General features: G+C 43.0%; 1 protein-coding gene and 1 non-coding gene across 2 annotated transcripts in view; both read right to left on the bottom strand.

Moving 5' to 3' along the window:
* Nln (neurolysin) overlaps positions 1 to 18,737 on the bottom strand; it is a 90,132-nt gene that overhangs the window by 19,532 nt on the left and 51,863 nt on the right. The window contains exons 5-9 of the mRNA XM_041663703.1: positions 17,170 to 17,272; positions 16,448 to 16,608; positions 13,824 to 13,959; positions 11,136 to 11,502; positions 6,948 to 7,149 (exon numbers count right to left, since the gene is read on the bottom strand). Of these exons, the coding sequence (XP_041519637.1) occupies positions 6,948 to 7,149; positions 11,136 to 11,502; positions 13,824 to 13,959; positions 16,448 to 16,608; positions 17,170 to 17,272 (969 nt within the window). The remainder of the gene's footprint in view (positions 1 to 6,947; positions 7,150 to 11,135; positions 11,503 to 13,823; positions 13,960 to 16,447; positions 16,609 to 17,169; positions 17,273 to 18,737) is intronic.
* LOC121456013 lies at positions 11,765 to 11,868 on the bottom strand. Its single transcript, XR_005975567.1, has one exon. It is a non-coding gene; the product is annotated as a U6 spliceosomal RNA (small nuclear RNA).

The raw sequence follows: 18,737 nt of genomic DNA, 5'->3' as shown, positions 1-18,737 counted from the left end.
TCTTTCTGATCTACTGTAAGTCTACGGCTAACGGAGTTTATATAACAAGGCAAGGCATCAAAAAACAAGTGACCACTATCTAATTAGACTCTGCTGTTACTAGATAGCGAAGAGGTCATAGTTTTATCTTCCCACGAATCTAGCTATCACTGGAAAAAACAACAGAAACAAAGACGACCTGAGTCACAGTGCTCCTGCAGCTCAGCAACCTACCGGCATCCAAGGACGGAGGAAAAATGCACAATTTAGAGAAGTCTTGAACATCACAGATTAAATTCACGAATTTACCTTCAAACTGCCTGTACTGTCTTAACTAGGCACTTATTTAAACTACTCCTTTTTAGATGAAAACAAATAAAAGTTCCACATAGCCGGGTGGTGGTGGCATACGCCTTTAATCCAAGCACTCAGGAAGCAGAGGCAGGTGGATCTCTGTGAGTTCAAGGCCAGCTTTGTCTACAAGAGCTAGTTACAGGACAGGTTCCAAAGCCACAGAGAAATGCTGTCTTGAGAAACCAAAAAAAAGAAAAACAAAAAGAAAAAAGAAAAAAAAACAACTTCCACTTAAACCCAAATGCTGCTGAGGTCAGTGAGCCTGCTCGCCACCCTGCGACCCCAACCCAAATGCTGCTGAGGTCAGTGAGCCTGCTCGCCACCCTACGACCCCAACCCAAATGCTGTTGAGGTCAGTGAGCCTGCTCGCCCACCCTGTGACTCCAACCCAGCCCATGCCCAGAGCTCAATGTCTATACTGAGGTGTAAGAACTCACTGTGTGTGGAATCTAACTCAGGCAATTAAAAGAGAGTTTGATGTTCCACCTGACCTGGCTATGTTCTTTGAATACTTAACATTTTATCTGTTTCACTTCTCTACAGTATTAGGCTTTCAATTTTTGGATTGTTGCCATTAATGTCCTTGAACTAAACTTTAAAAATTCAAAATACTCTAACTTCTTCCTAACTCTATCCTACCATTCTTTGTATATCACACCCAGGAGATAATCAATAATTTCGCTTTTAAAGAAATATTCTGAGCATTCTTCTTAACAACAAAACCCTCATTTATTTATAAAAAATAATGCTGGGGCTGGAGAGATGGCTCAGTTGCAAAGACGACTCACTGTTTTTCCAGAGGGCCAAACAAAATTCAGTTCCCAGTAGCATGCTGAATGGCTCACAACCACCTTAAGGGATCTGATGCCCTCTTCTGGCTTCCACTGGCATCCATAGCCATAACAACAGATATTTAAAAATAATTTTTTAGAAAGCTAAAAAATAGCACATATAGAAATTGTGGTAAACAAAAGAAATAAGTAAATCTCCAAATAAATATTATATACATTCACATTTTGGCTTATGACATTAGTTAGAATTTATTCTGTGCTAATATATATATATATATATATATATATTATTATATATATATATATATATGTACACACAGTAAAAAAACAAAACATTAAAACAATAGAGAGATCCTGAAAGAAATCATGTCTGATGTCTAAGTCACAAACTAAAAGTTCACAGGGAGATGTGAAGCCATACATTCATGCTTTGTCATCAGAACATCTACTAACTTCCGAGGAAGGAGTCATCCATGAAGAATCTGGATGTGGGTGAACCAGCTGAGAGCACGTGGCACACAGCTGCCTCGAGTGCACACTCGAGAGTGCAGAGCAGGCAGCGGAGTGGCTGGAGCATGCCGGGCTGCCTTTTCCCTCAGAAAGTGGGGAAATAATGTAGCGATCACCTAAGCGAGAGAACTGCGAGAAGGCAGCAGTGCTGGGCTGGCACACTCAGAAGGTTTAGGCAGCTTCGGGTTTTGCTTCTCTTTTGTGACTGTGGCTGGTTTGTTACACAGCTCAAGCTGGTCACAAACTCACTATGTAACCCTTGCTGGCTTTGAACCTGTGATCTTTCTGCCTGAGTTCCAGAGCACTGAAAATATAGGTGTATGGCATCCCACCCTGCTCCATTTTTCTTTTTAGCCTGCCCAATGTACCTGTCTTGAGTCCAGGTTGTTCTGACCAAGCATATCTTTGGCTTCCTCCTAGTAATTCTATCTTAATGTCAGTTATGAGAATAAAATACCTATGCTACTCCCCAACACATCCTCTACCACCCCAGGTAATGAGAATAAGTAGCTCATGCTATTCTTGCTTCTGAAATCAAACTTTGAGGTATCCAGCGATCATCCGAGCAAGGCAGAGGTCCTGGTCCTGATGCTTCCAATCACTTCCCATGTTTCCACTCACAGCCCTCTGAATCTAAGCTACAGAACATTCCCTTATGGCCACTGGTCTACTTCCTCTTGCTTCCATCCCATTTCTTCAGTTTTGATCCTTAAAGGATTGAATTATACATAAAGCTATAGAAATACTAAAAAAAATCAAAGAATAAACAGAAATAATGTATGGAAAAATAAAATACTAGCCAGGAGGTGGTGGTGCATGCCTTTAATCCCAGCACCCAGCATTCAGCACTCAGGAGGCACAGGCAAGAAGAACTCTGAGTTAGAGGGCAGGCCAGTCCGATCTGCAGAGTGAGCTCCAGGACAGCCACGGCTACACAGAGAAACCCTGTCTTAAACCCTGCCCCCCCCCAAAAGAAAAAGAAATAAAAGTAAAATGATACAATATGACCCTTGGTTTTTCCATATACTTTTAAACATAAAAATTAAAATTTCCCCATCCTGCTAGTGACACACTTAATAAAACTGCTATTATCTCCATTTTATTTTAGTTTTGATTTTTTCAAAATAGGGTTTCACTATGTAGTGTTGGCTGTTCTGAAACTCACAATGTAGACCAAGTTGGCCTTGACCTCACAGAGATCTGCCTGCCTCTGCCTACTGAGTGCTGGGATAAAGGCATGAACCACTATGCCAGGCTTGTCTCCATATTATGAATGAAGACATAAGTGGGTTTGAAAAGGCCAAATCACAAGTTTCTTTTCTCTTTTTTGATGGGGTATATGGGATTGAACCTAGTTTTATATGTTTTAATACAGTGTCCTGTTCTAATACCAGAGTTCCCCTGACAGGGTCTGTTTCTCTACAGTGGTATGTACTTCAAATATTTAGAAAAGACTAATGCTGTTAGTTTACAGACAATTTCTGGTCAGATCATTTGAAATTGTCTGACTGTATACATCCCTTTCACTTTTAAGTAAAGCTTTATTGTGATTCTGATGTTCCCTTAAAATAAATATTTCCTAATAGTTCAAAACTCATTACTGATTTTTAACGTACAACTAACAAAGACATCAGCATGAGTGAGATCTGGTGAGAAGTATTACTCTTTCATTCTGCAGAAGTTCAAAAGGCCAGGGCTTACAGAGAGTGCAAACTATGAAACAGGAACAGGAACAGATACTGGCGATGCCTCTCCTGATTGCTATCGTCCAAATTACCTGGCAGTGTAAACACAAGAAAACACGGTGAAACTCAAGTTCCTGATGATGACACAGTGCACAGTCAACTGGGGCACCCACATGCCTGAGAACTGGAAGTTCCTGTACACACATTTAAATATTACTGTGACAAGCTCCATGAGCTCCTCTGGTCATTCAATCTCCAGGCTGTCACGGTGCAGAACCCAAACAATGAGGTGTCATATCGTAAATGTGTCATGTCTAGTGCACATGTATGGAAAATTCAGAAGCATTAATGAACACAGAATGAATCTCATTCAACTGCCTCCAATTGAGATCAGTACAAAGGGTCTCGAAACTTACAAGCAGCAAATCCCTAGATCTGTGTGTACAAAAGGAGAAAAGCAGTGGTCACTGGTTCTAAGCATGAATATCTGAGTACTCTGTAATTCTAAAATGCTGCGTGTCGTCTGACATGGTAAGGATAGACAAACATATCTCATATCTCATAATTTCATGAAGAGATGACCAAGCAAAGGACAGTATCAACACTGCTCATCAAAAGGACAATTCTGTCCATGAATGGTTAGAAGAGAGAAGCTGTAAGAGAGAAGTACTAGGCATGGAGGGATGACATATTGGTTAAGAGCACTAGATTTCTTTCCAGAGGACCCAGGTTGAATTTCTAGGTCCCATGTGGCAGCTCACAATCTTCTATAAGTCAAGTTCCAGGGGATCCAACACCCTCTTCTGGCCTTCTTAGGCACCAGGCACACAAGTGGTAGACAGACATACACGCAGGCAAAATAACTATACTTACAAAACACTAGAGTAGATTAAAAAAATAAAATAGATAACAAATTGCACAGGCAATATGAGTCAGGTGAACTTCAGTTATGCATCAGTTTTCAAATGTCACAGAACATCAAGAAAGTATTTTTTCAATGCTGAAGTGACTGCCTCAAAGGATCAAAAGTAATGCCAAATAATATGAAAAACACAGAGTTGTGGAAACCTGTATGAAGAACACGGGGTAAGCACAAGACCCTGAGGTGGTATGAGGACTATGCCTCAAGAGTCTGCATCAGAAACAATGAACCCTCACTGGAAGACCTCTGTTATTTTAATAAACGTGATTAAGACAATGGATGACTTTTTACAAAATTGCCAGGCATAGTCCACACTGAGCAGGAAACTGCTGCCTTAGGGACTCTACACTGCGCTTTATCATTCCTTGGGTGGTATGGGGTGTGTGTGTGTGGAGGGGGGCGGTCCTGTGAGTTTTTGGAATTTCATCTTACAATTATCAGAACGTGAGTCTAAGGACATTTTTCTGGAGAAGTACTCAGCTCAAAATAAATAAACAAGACTGGAGAGATGGTTTGGTGGTTAAAATCGCCGATTGCTCTTCCAAAGGAGCAGGGTTTGATTTTCACAACTGTCTACAATTCCAGTCGGACACTGTATGCACATGGTTTATATACATGTACACAGGCAAAACATCCACACACATAAAAAAGTTAAAATGAATGAATGAATAAAAGACCAACCACTCTAAGGGCAGAGCCTTGCTTGTCTGTAGTCAGATGCACACCTAGAACTTGGCCACCTAACAACCCATAATACTGAAGCTAAGGAAGTTACTTTTACTTTGCTAATTTAATCATACAAGTATTTTTAGAAAAATGGAAAGCAGAACTATCATAGTTTAAGAGAGTATAAGGGCACAGAAAGGATAATGATAAAAGCTCAATACTGACAAATACCTGTGGGATTCCAGTGTTGGCAGAACAGCCTCTAAAATCATGTAAGAACTCTGAGATTATTCTTAAAGGTTTCTGTTCTTTGGGCTGCATTTGGACTTACACATCTGGACAGACTTCTGTTGTATTTCCCTGTGTTTATTTACAGTACCAAATACTCTCTCTTTCTCAGAGTGCTGGGAATTGAACCCAAGGTCATGAGCGTGTAAGGAAATGCGCCTTCTGTGAACTCAGGGTAATCCTCTTCCTTCAGCCCCCCCTGCATGCTGTGATAACAAGTCTGACCACTACATGTGCCCCTAGGCCTTTTTGTTTGTTTGTTTTAAGGAACATACGGAGGCACCAGAATAAACAGATAATATGTTGAAAGAACTAGTTTTAAATAATTTATTTTATCTATTATTGTTGAATATGTATGTGTGATGTGTGACCATGTGTGTGGCTGAGAAAAAAAAAAGGATCAATGAATGTATACAGAGATTCCAAATTTAGAAAACTGTCTTTCAATTTCTTCTATAAGTATTATTTAAAACGTTAGGTTAAGTGAGCCTCAGGATAAACATGGTTTTTGGTTGTGACTGTAATGCATGCTTGCCTCACTTGATAATGAAGCCTTGGATTTAACCAACAGCCCTGAACAAACAAACAAACAAACAAAAAAGAGGAACAAACCAGCCGGGCGGTGGTGGCGCACGCCTTTAATCCCAGCACTCGGGAGGCAGAGGCAGGCGGATCTCTGTGAGTTTGAGACCAGCCTGGTCTACAAGAGCTAGTTCCAGGACAGGGTCCAAAACCACAGAGAAACCCTGTCTCGAAAAACCAAAAAAAAAAAAAAAAAAGAGGAACAAACCATAAAAAAATTCATACACCCCTAGCACCTGAAACTATAGCAGGAGGGTTATAAATTCAAGGCCATGTGGGTTATGGATTATCAGATTTTTTTTTTTTTTTGCCTCAGGACAAAACAAAACAAAATGAAAAAGAAAACCAGCAACAACAACAATAAAAAAAAAAAGCAAAAACAAAAATCACTTTTGTGGTCAGGGGAGACAGGCAGCCGAGCTGGTACAGAACCAGCTGGATAAGCACGAGGACTTTAGCTCAAAGCCCAGAATCTACATCAGGAACAGCTGTGGTGGTGCCTGCTGCAGGTGGATCCAGCCTGCCTGACCTAACCAGTGAGCCCCAGGTCTCAGTGCGAGACCTTGTCTTCCAAAAACAAGGGACAGCTCCTAAGAACATTACATGCTGACCTCTGACCTCCACACATGAACACACACACACACACCACACAATGCAACAATCACTTTTCATTTCAATCTATTGCACATATCTTTCTCCTAGAAAAAATTGTCTATGCAGTCATTTATAGTTTGCGAGGACAGGCTCCCAAGTAGCCCAAGGTGGCCTTGACCTTGCAATGTGGGCAAGGCTGATCTTGGGCTCCTGATCTGCCTCTTTCCCACGGGCTGGGTTACAATTAGCAAGTTACCACACCCGGCTCTGCAAGGCTGTATTACTTGTGATTTTAATTTGAGGCTTGAAAAGGGAGGCATCCCCCAATAGTAGCAGAAAAGGAACAAAGGTTCGAGGTGGCTAGAAGCCACTGTTCTTCCACAAGATCTTCCATCAGTGGACTAACCTTCAAGTGAAATACAGCGTGAGAGGACGTGATAAAGACAACTGTGTGCCTGCAGGCTTACCAACTGTTCAGAGTGTGAAAAAAATCAGGCAACGAGAGAAACCTGTCAGCAGTCAGAATGGAAGCAACAACTGCAAGCGACTGGTGGGCCTGCCGTGAAAACCGCTTACCTGTGCACAAACCTGATGCATGACATGACCGAACTCATGGAAGAAAGTCCGCACCTCATCGTGTCTCAGGAGAGACGGCCTGCCTGCGACGGGCTGTGAGAAGTTGACCACCAGGGCGGCCACAGACATCATCCGGCTGCCATCAGGGAGAAGGCAGCCTGGCTGGAGACCAAAGCAGGCTGCATGGTTGTATTTTCCTTCCCTGGGAGACAGAAACGAAGAACAGTGATGTGGACACTCTTCTTTAGCACAAACATGCCCCTTCCAGGCATTAAGTCATACACCAGAACACATGTATATATGTTTGGTTCACCTTTCAGGCCGCTTTGCCCTATGGGAAAAGTAAAATTAAACAGTGACCCAGCCTTCTAGGTTTTGTCAGTCTTAGCTTTATCTTTAAATCTGTATATGTTTTTTTTTCCTGTATCAGTGTTTCTGTTGGCCCCTGTATCCCTCCCCTACCGATGCTTTTCAAAGAAAAGAGATAATTTTGGAAACTATTTGGATGTATAACATTGGGCAAGGGACTTCTGTCTTGACAGTTTCAGCTTTTCTGAACCCAGAGAACTGCTGTGGAAGGCAGTCAACAAGCCCACAGCAGCACAGGTACCTCCAAGGAGAGGGGAGAGGAAGGACCCCACAACCCCCACAACCCCCACAACCTAAGTTAGGGCAGACACTGGACAGCGCAATAAGAGGAAATTTCAGCAAACTGTTAAATGCCAGTGCTGGAGTAGTCCCAGTGTTGGATCCCCTGGGACTGGAGGTATTGATGGCTGTGAGCAGTCAAGTGGGAGGGAATTGAGCCTAGGTCCTCTGTAAGAGCAGGTAGTGCTCCTAACTGCTGAACATCTCTCCGCCCCGTGCTTTTTCTTTGTAAAAATAAAAATGAGGCTGGGCTTGTTGGCACATGTCTTTAAACCCAGCACCCAGGAGGCAAAGGCATGCGGATCTCTGTGAGTTTCAGAACAGCCTGGTTTACATAGCTAGTATCAGGACAGAGAAACCCTGTCTTGAAACAACCCCCAAACAAAATAAAACAAACAAACAAAAAACCAAAACTCAATTTAGTTCATTTAAAAATTACTTTTATTCTAAGAGTATGGCCTTTCATGTTATGTTTCTAAAGTGATAGAGATTAAAAGTCATAAGATTTTGTTTGAGAATCTCAGTGTTTGATAAATAAAAATAAAATGTGATTAAAAAAGAAAAACATGCCGGGCAGTGGTGGCTCACGCCTTTAATCCCAGCACTCAGGAGGCAGAGGCAGGTGATCTGTGAGTTCGAGTCCAGCCTGGTCTACAAGAGCTAGTTCCAGGACAGGCACCAAAGCTACAGAGAAACCCCATCTCAAAAAACAAAACAAAACAAAACAAACAAGCAAACAAACAAAACTCCAAAAAACAAAAAAAAAACAAAAAGAAAGAAAAAACCCAGCCGGGCGGTGGTGGCGCACGCCTTTAATCCCAGCACTCGGGAGGCAGAGGCAGGCGAATCTCTGTGAGTTCGAGGCCAGCCTGGTCTACAGAGCTAGTTCCAGGACAGGCTCCAAAGCCACAGAGAAACCCTGTCTCGAAAAACCAAAAAAAAAAAAAGAAAAAACCCACAAGTCTTTAAAGAATGTACTCTCAAATGTGTTCCTGAGTCAGACAGATAAGCAAGAGTAGAGCGTGAATTAATAATAAAAATCCAGAGTCACTGAAAACTGAGCTTCTGTCTCCTCCTGCCTTATAGTCCTTTCTCCACCCGCCATATCACTTCCTGTTTTCCACCTCCCTAGTGCTGGGATTAAAGGTGTGTGCCACCACTGCCTGGCCTGGATGACTAAGTGTCTAGTTCCGCACTCTGATCTTTATGTGCTACATCACAAACATAATATAACCACATATGAGGTAGGTCATTATGCTTACAAAAGGTTACTCTGTGCTCTCCCTAAGTTTCTGGTAGCAATGGCCACGTACGTCTCTGAATATCAAACAAAGCAAACGTATGGCTGAAACACAAGGATGGGAGGACTCTGTCCTTCGGATGTGAGTTTTGAGACAGGCATAGGACACTGCAATGTTGACAGATTTCTTGCTTGAAATCTTTGTGTGTGTGTACACGTTCACATGCATAACTCCTGTGTGAAGCCAGATAACTCTCAGGAGTCAGTCTTTTCCTGCCACCTTGCGGGACCCTGGGGTCAAATTCAGGCTGTCAGGCTGCAGTATAAGCACTTTTACCCACTAATCTATCTTGTTGGCCCAAAGGATTACCCTCTTGGGTATTCAAATAAAACTGTATCTAGCACTTGTGTATGTGTGCATGTTGTATGTGCATGTGTGTATATATGTGCAGGTGTATGTGCATGCTCCAGATGTGTGTGGCGGTCAGAGGGCAGCTTGTAACAGTCAGCTTCTCCTTCTACTATGGCTTCTGGGAATAATCTCATGTTGTCAGCCTTGTGGGCAGCCACCTTTACCCACTGCACCATCACTGGCCCTCCTGATGCTTTCTCTAAGAGCCTTGGGATAACCTAAGTGCTGAAGGACACCTGTGCCGCCAGATGGACCACAACTCAGCCTCCTCCTGAGCATCCAGTGTTGCTTTTATTGCTTAATGAATAAAGAAACTGCTTTGGCCTAGCTGATAGGGTGGAACTTAGGTAGGCGGGGAAAACAGAACTGAATGCTGGAAGGAAGAAGGGAGAGTCAGCTACGCCATGAATCCTCCACCTGAGATGGATGCTGGTTAGAATCTTGCCGGTAAGCCACAGTCACATGGCGATACACAGATTAATAGACATGGGTTAAATTAAGATGTAAGAATTAGCCAATAAGAAACTAGAGCTAATGGGCCAAGCAGTGTTTTAATGAATACAATTTCTGTGTGATTATTTTGGGTGTAAGCTAGCTGGGCATTCCAGGACAAATAAAGGGACCCTCTCCTTACAACAATCCAGGGTTATTGAGTTACTCGCCCACACTTTGTTGAAGCAGGAGTCCCATAATTCTCCTTAGTCTATTTAGTAAAATGGGTTAGTTATTGCAAAAAGTTGTGTTTGTATCAGAAAGTAGCCTAAGGAGAAAAAGATCTGAATCTTCTGTGTCTGATTGATGGAGGAAGGTCATTGGCTAATAAAGGAACTGCCTTGGCCCATTTTATTGGTTAGAGGATAGGTGGCAGGAGTAAACAGAACAGAACGCTGGGAGGAAGAGGAAGTGAGGTCAGTCTTGACAGCTCTGCTCTCGGGAGCAGACGCCTGAGAGAGACGCCCATGCTCCTGGCTCCTGGGCAGACGCACGCTATGAAGCTCCGACCCAGGATGGACATAGGCTAGAATCTTCCCGGTAAGCGTACCTAGGGGCGCAACACAGATGATTAGAAATGGGCTAAATTAATATGTGAGAATTAGCCTAGAAGAGAATGGGCTAAGCAGTGTTTAAATGAATACAGTTTGTGTGTTGTTATTTCGGGCATAAGCTAAGCTAGCCGTGCGGGCGGCTGGGGTCCTGGGGACACAGCCCCGCCGCCCTTATTACTACATCTGATGAAACATGTGGAGTTTATAGTTACACACTTCAAACAATATTTGAAATTTTATTCCTGATTAAATGGTTGGAAATGTGCATATATAATGCTTAGTGCATAAATAGTCCTGTTAAGGGCCCTGAATAATGAACATTTCAAGGAGGGTGTGTCGGTCAAGTGTTCGGACTCCTTAGATTAACAGCAAGGGTTTTGTTATTTCTACTATCCTGTGCTGCTCTCAGAAAGACTGAGGAGGACTTGAGAGGACTGGCAGATTACCTAGCTAATAAACATTCTGGGGGAAATTTTAAATTAAGTAAATGCAGTAGGTAATGACAGTGGTGGTAGTTAATGCCTTTAAAAACCGTATTATCTGTGCTGGGGAGGTGGTTCAGACATTCGCGCGAGCACGCGCACCACACACACTACTCTGTTTTCCTTTGTTCTTTAAAAAACTCCTCTACGTGCTGAGCAGTCTTCTTCCAAATGCTATGAATGTAGTCATCGACTTTGATCTTTACAAATCCACCAAACTGGTGCTACAAGTATTCTCATCTTTCAGGAAAAACTGAGCAACGTGTCTCGTAAGAGATGAAGGCAGACATTGTGGACTAAGCAGCACATACAGGGACTATGCGAGGGTAGAGGCGGGTCATGTCTAACAGTCAGTCGTACCTTGGATAAAGGTCCAGGTAGAACTGTCCCAGCACTTCTCCGGTAGCTTTATCCTTCACAGTGTAAAGTGAAACGCTCTTATTCCAAACGTGAGCATCCGCCACTCGCTCAAACGAAAGCCCCAGCAGCTCCTGGTAGATGCTCAGCAGGCCTTCCGTGACCACCTCGATGGGGAAGTACTCCTTGAGGAACTCCTGGTCCACCGAGTACCGGAGCTCCTCTGTCTGCGTCATGTAGTAATGGAGATCCCATGCATTGATCTTGCCATCGAATTCAAAACCTCGCTCTTCACATTCCTTTCTCTTCAAGTTCAGAATGAACTCCCGTTCTGCCTCACCCAAGGGTTTTAATTTCTGGCTTAAATCATCTGTGGGGAAATGGCAGAGTTAGTGATGCGTCCTTGGGAGGAAGCGCATTGACAAGGACTGTCAGTTTTGTGCATGGTCAGTCAGAGGAAAGAGATTTAGCTGGGGCAGAGCACTCTCTCCCGGGTGATCTCCCCGGTGACTCTTTCCCCCTTGTCTTTCACACAACCAAAACCCAATCATGGTTTCCTTCCAACGTCAACAATGGCAAAGCTTACCTTAAGAACTCTGACCCAGGAATATTTTTAATTAATTAATTAATTAATTTTTATTGTAACCTTCACAAATTTGTGGTCATCCTTGCACAGGGGACATGCTAATCTCTGTTATCATTCCAATTTTAGTATATATGCTGCTGAAGCGAGCACCTGACCCAGGAATGTTACAGTTCAGCACAAAGCAATGGTAAACTAAGTCTGTGTGTGTGCCTATATTCTTCAGCAAGCTATGTTCCTAAAACAACTCCTGGGAACTGCAGGCAACACCATCTAGAAGCTGCTCTGCACATTTGACAGTGGTTTGGCCTCCTTCCCCAAGCTCAGTCTGGGATTTACGGAGGAGGAGGATCTGGAGGTAGCAGCTCTAGATTTCACAATTTAATACTGAATTCCAATTCTGATCATCTGATTTAAAAGTGACTGAATAAGCTGTTCTGTACTTCTTTTCACAGTTTGTTAACTATGTAAAGATAAAGTCGTGCTTGGGTCTGTATTGGACATGGGTGTGAGATGGTGGCAGCTGCCCAAGAGTGCTGTGAAGAGGGAGCTGAGCCATCCTCCTGGACAACACATCTCCCGGCAGTTACCCATCCACATCTCTGTCCTTCCCCCAAGTGGAGACTCTGGGGAAAGGACCTCTTCTTATCCTGCCTGTGTTTCTACCTTTAGCATGAGGCCTTCTACTCCTAGCCCAAGGTAGTTATTCCTAACGTCTCAGAAACACAAACGAATCACAGGGTATCACTGATGGGGCCCCGTTTACAGGTTATGGTTCCAGCATATACACAAGTAAACCATGAAATGACTACTGAGAAAAAACAGCGGAGTAAAATTTGGGCTAAAAGATAATTTCTTAGCCCATTTTTATCATTCTAGTTTTATTCTTTAGCTTATTGAGATAGGGTCTCACACCATGGCTCTCTGACTGGCCACTTGCTACGTAACTCAAGTTGGCCTCAAATTCATGGCATCCTCCTGCCTCAGCCTCCTGACTACTTGAATTACAGGTGTTTACCACCATGCCCAGTTTTCATTTCTTTTTAATCATTTCCCACTTAAAACAGAAGGAAATAGTTTCGACATTTTCTTGAAGAATAAAGTAATTTTAGTAGCATCTTAAAGTCTGTTCGGTGTGGTAGCATATGCTTTTATCTCCAGTACTCAGGAGGTAGAGGCACACATTTGTGCATTCTATGCATGCATATGTGCTCACATGCATGTGGGCATGTGTGTGGAAGCCCAGAATTGAGTCTACACTTTATTGAAGCAGGCTCTCTCAACCGAACCTAGCCTGCTTGCCCTACAGATGCCCTGCCTCTGCCTACTGAAGGTGGGGATTATAGGTGGCCACCATGCTGGCCTGGCTTCCATATGGGTTGGAGGGATTCTGTTCCAGTCCTCACTCTTATGTAGCAGGCATTGTACTCACTGAGCCATCTCCCTGGACCAGAAACCTTAGTTGTTACTATTTCTTCTTTGAGACAGGGTCTCACTATGTAGCTGAGGCTAGCCTAGAACTTATGACGTAGACGAAGCTGGCCCTGAACTCAGAGATCTGTCTGCATGCTGGGATTAAAGGCTGTGCCACCAGATCTAGGTAACCTAACTTAAAAAAAAAAATGTAAGAAAAAAAGTCTTAAAATGAAAGTGACAACAGTACCTAGGTGAGACTTTTGATGAACTCTATATATTAGAAAGTGGGCTTTGGTGGGTAGGTGCCAGTTTTTGTTTATATATGCTGTTTTATTTTATACCATAGCTTCGGTTTATTTCATACACCTATCAGTAGCCACAGTACGGTTTCACAGACCTACTGGCAGTGAATAAAGGCCATGAGCTAACCGTCTGTTTGTCCACACCCACTATGAGTAAAACAAAGAGTCACGTACCAACAAGATATGAGGTAGACAACCCCAGCAGCCTCAAGAACTGTGAGTTCATCTGAGGTGAGAGCAGATCAATACCCTTCTCCTGAAACCAGGATGGGCTCAAAGGCAGCTGAGGTGCCTAGCTGAGTTGACGTTAAGGGATATTATGCAGTAGATGTCATAGAGCAAAAAAACCTAAAAAACACACAACTGACCCTAAATAAATAAAGGACTGACCTAGAAAGGCTGCTACATGGTTCGTGCTCTTTGCAGTGTTCAGTTCAAGGACAAAGTCAGCATGGGTGTTGTAGCCGAGAAGTCTGGCCACTTGTGCTCGCAACGGGAGGAGCTGCTGCAGAATTGCAGTGTTTTCCTAGGAACAAGGACAACAAAAGCAGAAGACCATCAACCGAATGCACGAATGCATGGCACTAGAACAGGCACGCACTAGCGAGGCTGGGGGACCGTGAGATCGCTTCAGACCCTCAACTACGGCTTCCATTTCAGCATTAGGATAATTTCAAAATGTGGTATGGTATTCCTGAAATAATTTATAAAATTTATACTTCGGAGAGAGCTGTACATTCTTCCTAAACTCTGAGGTGCTGTAAATTCGGGATAAAAATATGCTTCATGCACTATTGTGATTTCTTACTTATTTTCTTCAATTATACAAGTGTACAGAATACTCATTACAACTTTCTGATGTGCTTGTGGAAAATTATACACAGCATAAAACTCACCATTTTCACTTCACACCAATTTGTTTTGCTATTCTGTATCCACACATGGAAAATAATGTCCTGATAAAGATGGAGAGAAACTGGTCCCCTTGTGTACTGCTGACGAGAACGTAAAGTGGTCCAATGGCTCTACAAATACGGGAGTCTTCAAAAGATGCACAGGTGGGCTGGGACTAGAGTGGAATGGGCAGAGTGCTGCCTCACACTCACGAAACCTGGGCCTTGATGCCCAGGACCACGTGAACCAGGCATGGTGGCACATGCCCGGAATGGCGGCCATGGGAGGTGGAGGCTGGAAGCTCAGGAATTCAAGATTCTCACTGGCTATGTACAGAGTTTAGGCCAGTCAGGGCTAGGTGACAGGCAGTCTCAACAAAACCAAACAAACCACCCCAAAACGACACAACTCCCCCCAAACCAAAAATAAAACTCCTACAGAATCATCATATAATCTCGACTATACTCTGGGCAAATATTTAAAGAACTGAGAGCAGACACACACTAGACATCTACAGAACCTGTGTTCACGGACACACACAGAGATCTACAGAACCTGTGCTCACGGACACACACTAGAGATCTACAGAACCTGTGTTCACGGACACACACTAGAGATCTACAGAACCTGTGTTCACGGACACACACAGAGATCTACAGAACCTGTGCTCACGGACACACACAGAGGTCTACAGATACGTGTGTTCACAGACACACACAGAGATCTACAGATACGTGTGTTCACAGACACACACAGAGATCTACAGATACGTGTGTTCACAGACACACATAGAGATCTACAGAACCTGTGTTCACGGACACACACTAGAGATCTACAGAACCTGTGTTCACAGACACACACAGAGATCTACAGATACGTGTGTTCACAGACACACACAGAGATCTACAGATACGTGTGTTCACGGACACATACTAGAGATCTACAGAACCTGTGTTCAAAACAGCATTATTCAATAGTAAAACCTGGGAAACAACTCAAGTGCCTAGTGACAGAACAAGGGGTCAAGAAAATGTGGTATATGCATACATTAACATGTAATTCACACTTAAAAGGGAGGGCATTCTGACATGCTTTGACATGGTAAACCTTAATGACATGATGCTAAGTAAGTGCGAGTCATGAGAAACATGAGTTTCCTGCGGCCATCAAGTTTACAGACATGGAAAGGACAGGGGATGAGGAGTTAGTGTGTTATGAGTGCAGTTCCAGTTACAGAGCAAGGAAATGTCCTGTGGATGGGTATTGTGATGGTTCCAGAACAATGTACACACACTTAATTCCACGTGCTGCTGTCTGAAGGCTCCCCTAAAATATGCTGAAAACTAATTTGTTTACCTTGGTCCTAAGAGATGGGACCTTTTAGCACTAACCTCATGAACTGATCAGAGGCTCACAGGAGAACAAGAAGAAACCAGCTTAGGTTTTTTGCCTTGTGCCCATGATTATAAAAGGGTCTTTCCTTCTTCTCTCTGAGCACACAGCATCTTGGATTTCCTGTCTCCAAAATCATGAAAAATAAATCTCTATTGTTTCTAAGTTATTCAGCCTATAGTATTTTGTTTAAATAGATTGACATACCATGGTATTTTATATTTATAAACTGTCTTTATAGACTTTCCTCAACATAGTTTCTATTGGGTATCTGTATACTTAGGAATACCACACCACACAGATACACACACACACACACACACACACACACACACACACTCACATATTACTTCTTTTTGAGCCGAGGTCTTACTATGTGGCCCTGGCAGGTCTAGAATTCACTATGTATCCTCTTTGTGGTGTGGTTACTTGCTGAGGGGGGAGAGACGCTTCATCAGCTCTGGACATCACATGCAGAAATGAACACAACTTCTTGTTTGTTTTTGTCTGCTCTATTTTCACCACAACACTCCAGCCTGTGGTACACCAAGCAAACTGACAACGAAGCCATGAAAAGGCTAAAAGTCTTATAGGTACATGGAATTAGTAAAGGCAATGCTCATGCAAACAGGGGTATCAGTAAATGAGGTGACTTTGATGTCGGTAAACGAAGTACGTCTTTTCCTTGATATCTTCAATTAGGATCAAAATAAAAACATTTATGGTACCTGTCTGCACCTCGTATGAAAAGCCATTTCCATCTTCCTTCTTGTTTCAGGGACACAACACTTCTTCATGACAGGAAAATAGTGGGGATACTTTAGGGTGACTTTGTACTTGTCGTCACCGGCTTTTTCTAAACTGTCGATGAAGTCATCAGGAAGAGCACCTGTGAAAAGCCATTTTCTCATGAATAAACTTCCCACACATTCTGGCTCACAGAGCATGGGCACAGTGCTTTTAGGCAGCTGGAGGGATCTGCTGTGGTAACTGAAATCCAAGTTAGAGGACAACTATACGGTCTTATTTGGACTGTCCTGGAATGGGGGAGGCACTGATGGGCCAGGTGGCTCAGGAAACGATAATTTCAAACAAAAATGTTTCAGGGCACCTGTGCAGATGGTATTTTAACAGGCAAAATTAAGCCAAAAAAACAAAAGACCCCAAAATAAGAGACTAGTTTACAGTGTTGGAGACATGGAGACACAGAAAAACTGTCAAAGTTTGAAGGCTATTAAACAAACACCAGTGTAAGTTACTAAGAAAGATTAACCATGTGGGTGCTGGAAATCAGATCTGGGCCCTCAGTAAGAATAGCCAGTGCTTTTAACTGCAGACCATGCCTCCAGCCCCAATACTAGACAACTTTTAAAAAAATTCTTTGGATTTTAATTTAGGTTGGAATCTGCAAGGTGATATAACCTAATGTAGCAAAACAACAAAATTTTACCAAGTTCAGCCTTAGAAAATACAAGGAAAGTATCATCCTCATTGAGGTTTTTGTTGAAGTCAATGCATAGCTCACTCATTCTTTTCTTCATTGCCTTGATTTCCTGAAAGGAAGATAGACAGACGGAGCATTAACAATAAAAAGAACCTTTCATTTTCATTGCTACCGGCTAACATGTTTCAGTGATGCATGAAGTCAGGATTCTGTCTTCTCTCAGAAGTCCTGTCTTAGAATGCACCCTGCAAAGCAGCTGCTGTCAGTCTGTGCACTACTGCCCAAGCACACTTTGCTCAACACTGTCTTAGAACACACCCGCTGCCTCCCCAGTCTCCCCGCTTCCCTGTTCTACAGCAGCCACAGTTCAAGCAGGCCTGAGAGTGAACATTCCAGGACTGTGTCCTCTAGACCAATTGGGTCACTGCACCATCTTCCTGCGGCAGTGACTGATTCCAATAGTCCACGTCTGGCACCTCTCTACAAGTCTGTAAAAGTACTGGGTAGGAGATCCAAGGAGATGATAGAGAACCACAAGAGGAAATATAAGATAATCTCATTCTTTTGACAATACTGGGTAATGAAATCTACTTGACACAAATTAGTTCTCAAAGTGGGACTTTGGCAAATGATATACTGTGGGGCACTGAGACCCAGAGACAGTGCCATGTGTGTCTGGAATGACAGGGTTTCGATTTGGTCATCTACCTCTAAAACCTGCCAACTTATTTAGTTGCTTAAATGGGCCTCTGCTGCAGCCAGTCATAGCTTAACTACTACAATTTTGATATCCCAAGAGAACGGAGGGTTGACCAGAAAATCAAAAGGGCAAGTGAGGGACACCAGCCACTGAATCAGAATGACCAGGAAACAAAGAGGTCACTCAGGTGGCAGAAAGATGCTGACATCTCCACGGCACCTTCAGTGCTATCCTCCAGGATGACATCAGTCACCAAATAAAACTTGGTTTGGATATCTGTCAGACTTATTTCCAGTTTTGCAGTCCACAGGAATGATCTGGAAATAAACCATGGATTGTATTTCCTGTCCAAGAAGAATGAGGTTAATTGAGCAGCTGGATTTATCACAGAACCTGGAAGTCTTGATTTGACTCACACAAGAAAATGTTTGAGCAGTGCTTTTCATCTCCTTCATGTAAGGGGTGTGTATTAATCACAGGGTGTCCTATCCTAAACGCTGGCTTTCAAACTCCAGTGCCCTATCTCTGTGGATCAAGAGAGGGAGAATACAGCCAGCTACTGAAATCTGGAATTTTCTTTTTAAGAATGTAAACACAACAAAGGAAATAAACCTGATATACATTAAATAAACAAACCACGGAGAGAATTAAAGAACGGTAAGGTTGCCAGGCATGGGGGCATGCATCTGTAATCCCAGCACTCTAAAGGCAGAGGCAGGTAGATCTGAGTCTGAGGCCAGTCTGGTCTACATAGCAAATTCCAGGTCAAAAAAGGCTACACGGTGAGATCCTATTTTTTGAAAAGGTGTGTGTGTTGGGGGGAAGACAGTTAAGTTATAAGCTGTTCGATTACTAATGAGGTTAGCAGGAGTTT

Source organism: Microtus oregoni, unplaced genomic scaffold, assembly GCF_018167655.1.
Source record: "Microtus oregoni isolate MIOR12 unplaced genomic scaffold, Mior012 000014F_ref0000157, whole genome shotgun sequence".
In the NCBI taxonomy this organism is placed as follows: Eukaryota; Metazoa; Chordata; class Mammalia; order Rodentia; family Cricetidae; genus Microtus; species Microtus oregoni.
Note: the sequence above shows the minus strand (reverse complement) of the source record. Positions and strands in the feature narration are given on the sequence as shown.